The sequence below is a fragment of the Lindgomyces ingoldianus genome, assembly GCF_010093535.1.
Source record: "Lindgomyces ingoldianus strain ATCC 200398 unplaced genomic scaffold BDR25scaffold_14, whole genome shotgun sequence".
Lineage (NCBI taxonomy): Eukaryota > Fungi > Ascomycota > Dothideomycetes > Pleosporales > Lindgomycetaceae > Lindgomyces > Lindgomyces ingoldianus.
This window is the reverse complement of record NW_022985175.1, coordinates 138609-150720: the sequence shown is the minus strand read 5'-3', so window position 1 is coordinate 150720 and position 12112 is coordinate 138609. Positions and strand designations below refer to the sequence as shown.

The 12112-nt window shown below is 50.0% G+C and overlaps 4 protein-coding genes across 4 annotated transcripts; all 4 read left to right on the top strand.

The window, feature by feature from the left end:
* Positions 1–1377: 1377 nt before the first annotated feature.
* Positions 1378–1761, top strand: BDR25DRAFT_313804 (uncharacterized protein; the record flags this gene model as incomplete). The annotated part of the gene is made up of 1 exon (XM_033691406.1): positions 1378–1761. One exon carries the CDS (start codon positions 1378–1380, stop codon positions 1759–1761), a length of 384 nt encoding a protein of 127 aa, XP_033548019.1.
* Positions 1762–2684: 923 nt separating this feature from the next.
* BDR25DRAFT_159158 (ankyrin repeat protein) lies at positions 2685–3056 on the top strand (the record flags this gene model as incomplete). The annotated part of the gene is made up of 1 exon (XM_033684011.1): positions 2685–3056. A coding segment is annotated over one exon (372 nt), but the record flags the coding sequence as incomplete, so codon positions are not given.
* Positions 3057–4262: 1206 nt separating this feature from the next.
* BDR25DRAFT_342521 (Hus1-like protein) lies at positions 4263–5663 on the top strand (the record flags this gene model as incomplete). Its single annotated transcript, XM_033693736.1, has 6 exons — positions 4263–4305; positions 4365–4470; positions 4522–4534; positions 4584–5334; positions 5427–5503; positions 5598–5663. 6 exons carry the CDS (start codon positions 4263–4265, stop codon positions 5661–5663), a joined length of 1056 nt encoding a protein of 351 aa, XP_033548017.1.
* A 3156-nt stretch (positions 5664–8819) lies between these two features.
* BDR25DRAFT_367906 (uncharacterized protein) lies at positions 8820–9848 on the top strand (the record flags this gene model as incomplete). Its single annotated transcript, XM_033697026.1, has 3 exons — positions 8820–9212; positions 9415–9596; positions 9641–9848. 3 exons carry the CDS (start codon positions 8820–8822, stop codon positions 9846–9848), a joined length of 783 nt encoding a protein of 260 aa, XP_033548016.1.
* Between the last annotated feature and the right edge of the window lie 2264 nt (positions 9849–12112).

The following is a 12112-nucleotide window of genomic DNA, read 5'->3' as shown; positions in this document are numbered from 1 at the left end:
GCTAGCTCTTCTACATACTTCCGTTTCTTGAAGAACCGACTACCGGCTTGAACGGTCTCCTGGTAACTTTCAACGTCTTTCAGTAGAATTGGGATGGCGCCGAGCACAAGGCCAGCGACCTCGATTCCGGACATAATGACGATATGTCTTAGATTAAGGAATCCGGGGGTTTAGAGGATATGTGGAGGACACCTAGTCATATGCTAAAATTATATTTGAACTACGATATTTCCAGCCAATGTGGAGAGCATTTTGGGGGCTAGAATCAAGTTCAACAGGCTGCCAGGTTGCCGAGCGTCTCTTGATTGGGGACTGACAAAGTTCTTCGTCGCGAAATCGAAGCAAGGAAGGTCAAGTCATAACTAGCGGAGAGAAAGAATGAGAACTGGAGAAGGTCTTCAAGATTTAGAGGCAGGGTAGGTACCGCAGGCGACAAGCTATCAAGCAGATTGACTGAGAGATCTATACGAACCACACGGGGAACAGTTTCTCCCCGACCAGCAGGATTATAGCGCTATCAGCTTAGCATTCACCTCATGAAACTTACGACAAGCACATTCCTAATGACTGAGCCATCTTCTTTATCCAGAAGCGGCGCTGAGGCTAGGCACATATTCTCCCGGCTCTCAAATGACGGTGGTTTCCACGGTGAAGAGTCGATTAAGGCCAGATTTTGCGCCGAGGCTGAGCGCTTCGAGATTTGGGCTGTTAATTTGGGCATTTTTGCCCCTGGTCATGGCTCCTTGGACTATCGGGTCAGGGAAGCAGAAAATGTGAAGAGCATGCTGCAACGATGCCTATCGTCACTGAACCGATCATTAGCTGAAAGTCAGCCCTCATTTTCGATCGTGTTTACAATATGATTGCTTGCGCATACTACGGAACACGGGCAGGATAGATTTGATCTACACAATCTCTTCAATGGGCCTAGAGAGGTTGCTAAGAGGTTGGCACTTACCGACATAGATTAGATGGTAACCATGTTCTGTTGTAAGTGCGAACATTGAGTAAAGCCTATATGCTGACGCGAATGGAAGCAGTAATCAACTACAATTCCATGCGAAATTCAGTCACTGGAGATGCACAAGCAAAAAGCCAAGTCACACTTCTCGGTTCCACCGCGACAGATGATAGCTGGGATGCCGATTTCTTCGAAGGCTCAGTGTCCGACATCGAACTCCTTTTGCACAGCATTAAAACATGTATCGACCGACTCTATAAACTTTCCCTCTGGATTAGGAGCTCATCATCTAGATTTGCTTCCTCAAAAGCACTGCGGCACCAGCAGATTAATCACGACACCAACGTTGATCTCCTCAAAGAATTTGAGCCCTTTGGCCTAGACTACGTCCAAACGCTCTTTTACAATACCGCAATATGAAGGCCCGAGAAGTACAACCGCCTTCACCCCCACAGGCTCAAAGGAAGGGCGGTAGCGATGATTCAGAGAATGTGTGGGAGCCTCTCAGAACTCTGCTCTCGGTCCATACCGAAGAGGTGTCCAATGGGCGCGAATCCATTTTGATCAGTCGTTTGGCTCAAGCACACCTTCGACACCGCCAGCAATTCTCATACTGGAGGAGGCACAAAGAAAAGCTTGCGCAGCACTCGATCAAGAGCTCTCATCAAGCACTTGCGAGTCGTGAACGGGGATTCATGGCCAGAAATACTCCTGCTAGAAATATCTCAACGCCTGAGAATCTCCTGCCACAAGCGCCATCGGTAACTACGGCAACGCTTCTCCAAATTCCTCCGCAGTAAGGTTTCGGACAAGATCAGTCCGTTGTGTCAGTTTCAGAATACGCACCCTCAAATTGGCAACTCAAGAATGAGCTCATCAATTTTCCTCCCTCTCCAAAAGTGCCACCAGGCCACAAGTTCTTTGAATGCCCGTACTGCTTCACAATGTGTCCTAGCTCAATGCCCACTGAACCTGCATGGAGGTGCACAGGGTTTCCCTTCCAAGTCTCCACACTAACCAGTTTTCAGAACATATCTTATCGACGATCCACGCCCTTACATATGCACATATGAGATTTGCAGGAACCCGCATCAGCTATATGACAATCGCCGAGACTGGCTTCAAGACGAAAGCTCGGAGCATCGGCACGTGCTCTGATGTCCCCAACACCCAAGCCAATATGTCTTGAATCTTGAAGAACATGAAGAGCATATAACACACGGAAATGTCAAAATGACCTCAAACCCAAGAATTTTGGCCAGCCAATCAACCCTGAAAACTGCCGGGAGAGACTGTCCAGTTTGCTCATCGACATCCGAGACTCTTGAAACTTTACAATCTCATATTGCACGCCACTTGGAGCGCATCTCATTATTTTCGCTCCCCCGCGACGTTGGAGACAGAGAGGGGGAGGAAAAAGAGACTGGATTGGGTCAAGTCAAATCAACTTCGACGGATCTCGAGACCGTGACTTCGAGGAAGATCTCGAATTCGCGGATGAGGCGGCGGCGCACACGAAGAGATAACGTCTGTGTTTGGCGATAGCTTACAGGAGAGCGTAGACTCATCATCCGCCCGTTTTTTAAATCCCTTCTTGATGAATGCTGTGTTAGCTAACAATGAGGCCGAAGTTATTCGGCTTCTAAAAGAGGGAGTAGATCCAGACGACAGCTCCTCAACACGGAATTCATACATACTCAAAGGCTTAAATCACTTCGGACAAAGAGAACCGCTTCATCGTGCTGCAGAACTCAGTTATGTGGGCATAGTCAGCATTCTCCCTGAGCACGGTGCAAATATGGAAGTTAGAACGCAAGAAAATGCTACCCCCCTTATGTTAGCGGTAGAGCGTGACTACCTCCAGACTGTTAGCTATCTGCTTTCTTTCGGCGCGGATGTATCTGCGGTAGACATATTCGGCCGTACACCATTGCTTTGCGCAATAATTGCCGGGCACGAAAGCGTGGCAAGATTGCTCATAGTGGCCGGTACAGACAAACATGCAAAAGGGTCTGATGGTCGTAATCCACTTTTCTGGGCCGCCCGTCATGGGCTGGAAACCATTGCACAATTACTCCCTGATGAGAATGCGGACCCTAACGTTGTTGATCTCACGGGCTATACCGCTATTAGAGGCTGTAAAGAATGGATACAATGGTGTGGTAAATCTTTTACCCTAGAATGGAACTATTGATGTTAATCATCACGGAGGGATCATATGACGGCATTGATTCTAGCAGTAGAGAACACTGACGTCGAAGTGGGTAAAGGTCTTAACTCAACACCTTGGGATAGACCTCGGGGTGAAGAAATTCTATGGACAAACAGTTCTGGCTTTGGTGGGAATGAAGGCGCTGACGGATTTAAGCCGCAAGGAGCTTCGCAGGGAAGTCGTTGAACTGCTTCTCGATGTGGAAAATGCAGAGAAGCTGCTACCTGACCTCGAACATAAATGATAGGCTTCCATATCTATTTCATTATGAACAGATTCTTCCGGGAGGCATGCAAGTACTATTGATCTTTCATACAAGCCAATGGTATTTAATACAGAACAGAAACTTGGATGCTATAGTATGTTTGGCGTGTGTGGGGCTTGGATTCCCGACTAGAAATGTGAGTCGAAGTCTGAGAAATTACGCTTTATATAACCTAAACATAGGAATAGTTTCGTTGAGTGGTGTGCTAAGGCCTACGTCACTCAGACCGTTCTGATTAGAGCGCGATCTCCTGATGGAACATCTCCTCACACCAACACAGTCCAGGCGAACAATAGATCAAAAGACGGAGGACAGCTAGGTAGATATTAGGAGACGGAGAATATACAGGAGGTGTATGAACTGGGACAGCCGATGAGAGGTATTGATTGAGAGCAAACAGGCGTCCTGGTGGGATAGCAGTTCTCGTCCTCGTCCAGCCACCTTTCACACAGAAGAGATCCTCTCGGGCATATAAAAGCACCCACGACAGAATACAGACTATTAGGAAAGGCTGAGGCTTGTCTTATCCTTGTAGTTACCCGGAATATATCATACCTAAAGAGAGTTGTTGAGTGATTGATGATACCGTACCTCTTGTCAAGACTTGAGGCGTACGGTATTGCGACAAGATTAGTCACTAGTTGAGAGCAAAATTAGGTAGAAATATTGATAATGAAAGCAAGCAATTAGCTAATGAATTTCAGATGGGATAGAAAGTCAGGAGTGAAAGGTGAAGATTCAACAGAGGCTGAACGAGTGCACGGACCCGAAGCAACCCCACTCGATCATCGCAATCTTCAAAAACCACACCCCACCTCAGCACAATGCGCTTCAAGGCATCGATACAGAATATAACCACTTTCACGAGTAAGCCTTCCTCTCCTGTTCATGCATATCATCAATAAGGATCTAATTCAGTGATGTAGAGCTTACCGCGTCCCTCAATTCACTCGGCCCGCTTGCTTGGGTGAAGCTCAGCGACGAGCAAGTATGCTTCACCATCATCCCTGAGCAGGGCACACAGGTGTGGGCGTGAGTTCGACGCGTCCAATCTCGTGACGACGCCACTAATCAGTCCCATAGTGTTCTCTCTATTGTAAGCGCGAAGCTCCTACACCTCAATTGTAAGCCTAACACGTCCACAGGACACTATCTTCGAAACCTACACGGTGCAATCCGCTGCCAACAATGTTATTAACCTGGAAGTCCCGCTCACATCCCTTAATCGCGCCCTCAAGTCTGCCTTGAATGCGACGTCCGCGCAAATTCGCCTCACGAAGAAAGACAACCTCCCACTACTCGCCCTCACCATCGCTACCACGTCTTCTTCCAATTCATACGCCGCATTCCCCACAACAGGCGCCAACAATGAAGATGGCCTCAACACCTTGGACGCCTCATTTGGCGGAGGTAGCCGCGAGACCATCGTCACGCAGGAGGTTCCGGTGCGGGTCCTTGGCCCAGACACTGTGGCTGGTCTGCATGAGCCACAATGCCGCGAGCCTGACGTGCACATTATTCTCCCACCCCTGATGCAATTGAAAAGCATTAGCGATCGCTTTACTAAGCTTGCCTTGCTCGGCGCTAGATCCGGCACCACCGCTTCACGAACTCGCCTGGAAGTCGCCGCGAACATGCATGGTTGCCTGAGGATGAGTATTAAGACTGACGCAATGAGCATCTCGTCCGTCTGGACTGACCTCAACAACCCAGAACTCGATCCTGGTCAAGTGGCTGGGGGAGATATTGGCATTGCAGAACACCCCAGCACGCGGATGAAGCAATTAGGAAGCGCGGACGGGCGCAGCGAGGAAGGGTGGGCGACGGTTAGAATCGATGGCAGGGATTGGGGAAAGGTGATGAGTGTGGGGAGGCTCGGGGGGAGAGTCATCGCGTGTAAGTCCGGTTGTGCCTTGATTTGCCGCCGGCCGATTCGGAGACCAGACATTGGGTGGTGATCGAGATCCAATGGCTCTGACAACTACTAGGTTTCTGCCACGAACACGCCTTGATTTTGTATGTCTACCTGCCGAACGATAATGGCGATGACGAGTCGGTCTTGACGGTATGTGGCTCTGCGATCAATCCTTCCGAGGTCCCCGCACCGCGGGGAAGAATTGTGGCTGATGAACGCGATAGTACTATGTATCTTCCTACAGCGCTTAGCATGGCGTTTCTTCCATCTTCCGATTTCTTCGTATTACGATCTACATACCAACTTCTAAGAGAACCACGTAGAAGTTCTTCATTTCACAATACCCTCGCAATGCCAAGACAGCCCTCTTCAGCACCCAAGCCATCGCCCTCGCCCATCACGTGCAACTATCCACCTAATAATCCCTATCTCAATTTGTCATCCTCGCTCCCTCGCGCTCATCACATCCATATGTATAAGAATATCTGACAAGCCCTTCGGCCCTGCTCCAATTCCGCCCCCACCCAACCCAACCCAACCCAGAACCAGCAATCTTTCTAGAATCCCCGAACGCCGTTCGATAGTAATTCCCGGTAAGCGCGCTGTCAGCCCGCCCCCGAACACCCTGTCAATTCAACATCTGCACTCTTCCACCGGCAGATAGAAACCTTTCCTGATTTGTCACATGCGCATTTGAAAGTATCTACACCCGGCGCAATCTATCATACCTGCTCACAAAGTGCAGACCGTTTGACCAAGATGGGGCCAGGCGTATTTCGCCAAACTTTCTCTAGGGCCTGTGAAGCGGAGTTCAACGAGCTAGAGATGAAATGGGGTTTGCGCCTGGTGCGGATCGGTTCGGACATTCTATGGATTGGGGTGCGTCACAAGATTCTCAGGTCACGGTATACCAAAGCGATGAACGAGGAAGTGATGCCGAAGTTGCAAGCCACAGCAGGCGCTTATTCATAGGACGGCCGATCTCTAGATTGTATTGCAAGCGCAATCCATGCGCCACTGCTTCTCGGACACCCCAGGCATGGACGAATGTACGTCAATGGCACAGCAGGGGAGAGCATCTGATCAAACACAGCACACGCCAACCAAACCAAACCAAATCAGGACGGACTGCGCACCCTAGCTATCAAGGCCCGATTCGGAAGGCTTCGAGAAGACTTTCTGCTCCGGGTTCGACAGACAGGCTGCCCTGGACATTCATTTGACTCGCAGGTGGTTTACAAGGGTGCCTGGATAGGGCATCGCACAACTTGGGCTCAATGACAAGTATGACAGACACGACAGATTTGCAGGGCGCAGGTCGCAGATGCTGGACATCTGACACTAGACATGCAGAGAATAAAGCACGGTCTTGTATTTCGTACGCAGTGTTCAACACCTTCTTAGACTCCACTCTCGTGGGAGATCAGGTCAGGGTTGCGAGGTTGCAGGGCCGTGCGGCCACGTTTCTTGGTGGCCAGATTGTGCTGCTGCACCCGTATGCCGGGAAATACTGCTGGGCGAGATGAGAAGAGAGGATTGCGTGGGTGGGATGCTGTCTTACGACGGGCTACGTATGGTTTGGGCGAGGGCTCAGGTGAGGAGCACGAACAGAAAGCACCTGTGTAGGCAACTAAGACAACACTGATTTGTGTACGCGATACTCGTTCTGCGCTTTCTTAGAGGTTCAGCTTTCTGTCCGTTTGCGAACTGTTCGGTTCCGTTCGGATCTTGTCTCAGTCGTTTGATTTTGCTCTTTGCGCATGTGCCTAGCAGTGAGGAGAGCTACTGCTATTTTCGCTTTTGGCGATGTTGTGGAACACACCATCGCTTTTCTTCGCATTCCCTTCCTTTGACAGACCGTGGTGACAGCATCGAATATTGATTGCTTCCGGTCAAGTCAGGATCTTCTGCCTGCTTTCCTCTCTACGATGGAATATCCATTTCGCATCACCCGCGTTGACCCCCTCTGTTCTATTCCCATCCGTCCGACATGTTCGCCCGATGCGCAGCTCTAGGTTGCGATTGGCTTACTGCCACCTGCACCTGCATGATGAATGCATATATGAAGTCAACCTGTGACCACGATAACGCACTAAATCAGAACGGGGAATGGGTATCTGTAGATACGATGCATGCGATACGGTGCAAAGAGGAGATCCGTTTCCGGTGAACCGGATGGTGGGATTTCGGTGCTGTGTTGGCGGGCGAGGTGCAGGTGAGCGAGGGCGCGTGCTTGTGGATGGGTGTGTTGGTGTGTCGTGGCCTTTTGTCAGCAGGGCTGTAGACTGGCTATCTGTCTTCTTGTCTGTTCGTTCTTCTATATCTGGGTAGGCGAGAGGGAGCAGAGTTAGGTCTACACACGAGGATGGAGAGATATTTTCGCCTCTCCGTGCACAGCGCAGTGAAGATGGCACAGCACTTCGGGGATCAAAGACGGGGTTGCGTATGCTAGATGTATGGGCTAGAGATTAAGGGGAGCCGTGAGGATTAATTTGATACCTAGTAAGAAGGTACTTCCGGCAACGCGGGCTGCACTCCTGCCGTCAGCACTCCACTCCCGTTCACGTGGGAGTCGCCCAACCTCAGCCCAGGCCTGTACCTGAGTCAAGTACGGCCCTCGTAAGAGCGGAGGGAATCCCAGTGCTATAGGAAATGACGTCTAATGTCTCTACTTTGCATGGTAATCATGTTGCAGTTGCATACCTCATCCTGGCGTGCTGCCGAAAGCTGCCCAGTGTGCTGCGCATTCCTCTCTGGATCCTGAGGCGTAAAGTGCGTCTGCGTCTCCGTCTGACGTGCTTGGAGATGGGTAGAGCAAGCCAGCTTCTATTGGATTGGATGAATAAGATGAGATGAAATGCGATGCGACTCCTAAAGCACATTCGCATATCTTCTATCTCATCCTGACCTGGTGCCAGGTAGATCCGTGAGCGAGCCAAGAAGAGTGAGATTAGGGGCAGCAATAAGATAAGATTGCGGCTGGAATTGGTGGAACTGGGGAGTTGGAAGCCTAAAATATAGGAATGCCACGTGCGGCCGGAAATGATGTAAGCAGTGCGGTGCAGTGCTGGGTTGGGCAAGTTGTGTGACGGGACGGGCCGTTGCATGGGTACATGCTGCGCGGATCAAGTCGTGTGTCAAGATGTGTTTGAATGTTCAAGGCGCAGAGCGGTTGGCATGAATCATTCACGATGCTCCTGCTTGGGTGAACGGAGGCCTTTTTGGGGGTTTGTGGACGGTTTTGGCGTATAGGATATGGTTCCCGAGACGAAATTGCACGGACACCAGACCAGATTTATTCTCAGAATAGAATGAGAAGAAACAATGAGGGTGTTGTGGGAAGGCGAATCTCCATTTGAGATTTGGTCCGAGGGTTCAGCCTTGAGCGGCTGACTAGGTCTGATCCTAATTCGTACGCCCGGACCTCATGAAGTCTGCAACACCGCAAAAAAATGTCCGCTTTAGCATGCCGTTGAAACAGCACCACCCACGAAGCGTAGGCCAAGGGTTCCCTCAGCCTTGCGAACTCGCGTTCATCTCGAATTACCCGTCCAGCATCCGTAGACGAGACGACACTGGAGAAGGCATTCTCATGCAAGAACTGAAGTTACTGAATTTTCAAGCCCATGCACGGATACAACCCAACACGGCGACACCACCAACTAGGACAGTACTCCCATCATATGCTTCATCCTCCACCGGCATCCTGTCCCCATCTAACTGTGGGACTCCTGTTACATCCCCGTCATTTCCATATCCAAAGCGCATTATCTCCACCTCAACGCTGATAACCCCGAGGCCAGCTCAGCTAAGCAATTTCGCCGCAGGCTTGCTGCCACCATCTTGCTTCGCCTCTGACGTATGTGTACTGCTTGTAACATACAATAGATCGCCAAGCTCATCAGCATTATCGGGTTTTCGTGGCCCTATGCCTGGCTGGCAGGGCTGACATCTTGTGAGCCTGATGCCCAACGGCCCGCTATGTCGCATGGCATTCGGCTCTAATTCTTACTCTCACCCTAGCACTAGTAGGGACATGGACACAGAAAAAGACATTGTAGCAATGTAAGCTGCTGCAAACTTTCGAGCTTTGCGGAGTGCAGTACATCTATTTCTCTATATTCGGATTATGCACGTCTGACTCCTCGGCAGCAGCTAAGCCGTTTTTCGGACCGGTATACCATGGTACTACGTTTCAGAGTGAGACGATAGAGTTGAGGACTGCGCGCACAAGGCCGAGTTTGTGGGTTTGTTACATGCCAAGCTTCTTAGTACTGTATACTGTAGGTTGGCACGAATGTTGAGGCTCAGTGGCATCTGTAATGGAGAGTTAAACTGTGACCTCGGCGGCTTCCGGCCGGAGAAGTATTGTATGCGTTCAAGGATCTTAATGCGGCTTGGGGTTAAGATTGTGGAACTGCGTCGCTGGTTAGCAGTATGTCTGGGTCTGTTGCTGCGCTTTACCGCGCATCGGTCGGCAATATCAGTTGCCTAGAAATAAACGACTCCTTGGCATTTACACCGCGGAATGGAAGGAAATGTGTCCACGGTTATGAAGTATCACAGAGGCAACAACCAAATACTGACAGCAATTCAGATTCGCATTCCGGTGAGCAATGACTTGAAAGGTATACCACGAGCGGCCTCTCCTTCTATTTTGCCACTTCCAAAGAAATAATCTAATCTCTTCCATTTGTCCCATGCGCGGGACTAGAGTCCATCATCGAAGATGAAGTAATTCAGCATCCCACCTAATTCCGGTGAACAGAGGCTCCCATGCAAGATATTAGTCACAAGGCCACCGAGTGCTGCAAAATCCTGCCATTCTAGCAAATAAAAGACAGAGACTATCTAAAAAGTAAATGAGTCAAAGAAGCCATGATGTAAGTGTTGTGGTGGGAAGGAAACGTGGGAAGCCCTGCGCTCGGACACACCGAGCCGTTTTACGTTTCACCCTGCATATGCCATGCGATTGCATCCCTGATTCCCCGATATTCCCTTCGCTGAATACTGCCGTGATGAGAAATCCTATCTCTTTCGCTAAGAAAAGCGCCTCCTGCAACTGTGTCGAACCTGGTGTTGAAACTGTCGATCAGTGTAGCTGTGTGGTTTTTTGTGTGCATCTTAGCGGGGTCGATCATGTTCTTGGAAGATGCGTAAGGCTGAGCGAGGAGCAAATGCGAGGCTGGAATGGGCGTAAGGCTGATCGATCGAGAAGCGGGTCGGAGTCTCCGCTGCATGGCATGCACATCTTGACCTATCATGGAAATCGCTAGAATTCATCAAAGATGGGTGTAATGTTCTCGTCTAGTCGCTTGCGAAATAGGTCGAATGCAGAGTGTATGCACAGCAAAGGTAGCTATCACGACAATAGCACCAGGCGATGAGTCGAAAGTGTAGCGTTTCAAATGACTGTTTCGGTTAGGGATGCCCCAAGGCCTCAGGCATTGACTCCAACTTGCAGATAGGAGGCTGAAGCTATAACCAGATGCGGTTGTGTGACGATACACTCCCCAAGCCTTCTTCGAAGTTGAGACGCCATGATTGCTTTTGCTCTAGAATCAAACTCCTTTACATTCCTGCGCGACAGAAAGAAGCGAGAAGGCGAAAGACAAACAAGCGTTCATTCCATCCTTTTCCGACCTCCCCGACAAAGCTGCCACAGCATTCCGAAAATGCAATCTGACGTCACCTGTCCCCGATCCGGACGCTGAAAGTGTCCGAATAGGGAGGATAACAAGGAGAGCCCTATTTCTTAGGTAGATAGAAAGCATGAATGCTAGAAGGAAGATTACGAACAGGGCACGCAGCGACGTCGAAGCGAAGTGCTAAGGGCCGCCAAGAGTATGATTTCGATATGAGAAAGAAAGGAAGGGAAGGGGCATACATGTAAATCCAGAATCGTGATCCTAGATTTCAAAACCATTTTAGTGCTGTCCTAGATTGGGTACGTGAATGTCGCCAATGCCATCCGTAAAGCCCTATTAGGAAAGTTCTCACGTCTTTAGCCCCCAAAATAACTTATTCCAGATTCTCAACTTTCCTAAACACCGCAAAATCCCTCCTCTTGTGGTATTAGCTCAGCTGGCCGGCTCGCATAATTATAGCTAATTGCCACTCGAGTGACCAATGATGCTTTTCAGCTGTCCACCATCACAGCTGTCGAGCTTAGCGAGCCCTTTAACCGGTTTTGGAATATGGCTGAGACACAGCGATGAGGTCAGCCCTATGGCAGGGGTAGATCCTTACCAAATCGCGTTTGTCGCGTTTGTATTTCGGAGACGGGGACTATTTTTGGAGGTGGGAACACACCATCTGTGATGCAGAGCTGATGGGTTCCTGCAGCTCTGGGCTCTTTCTCGGGTCTTATGAGATGGATGAAAGACGCCGGGGAGATGGCGCTGCCGTCCGGCTGCCGTCAGGAGAGGGGATTTGGAAAGCGAACAGTAGTTTGGTCGGAGATGTTCCAGAGTGTGCGACTACTCGAGTCCATTATCTCTGCGAAACCTCGAAGGTGCGGTTCAGAACTGGCGAAAATGTTTCGTTTGCCTTCTCGTAGTCGCCCATACGGCGCGCATACACCTTCTCAATAATTTACGAGAATGCAATCTGGCTTCGAAGACTTGGGTCTTGGGCACGACACGCGGTCCTCAATTTTTGCCTACCTGTTGCCAGCACTCCCCAAATCCCAGTCCCCAAAGATAGCATACTCAGGGGCTAGAAATGTTTGTGATGCCACCAATCGATACCCCGTTCCAG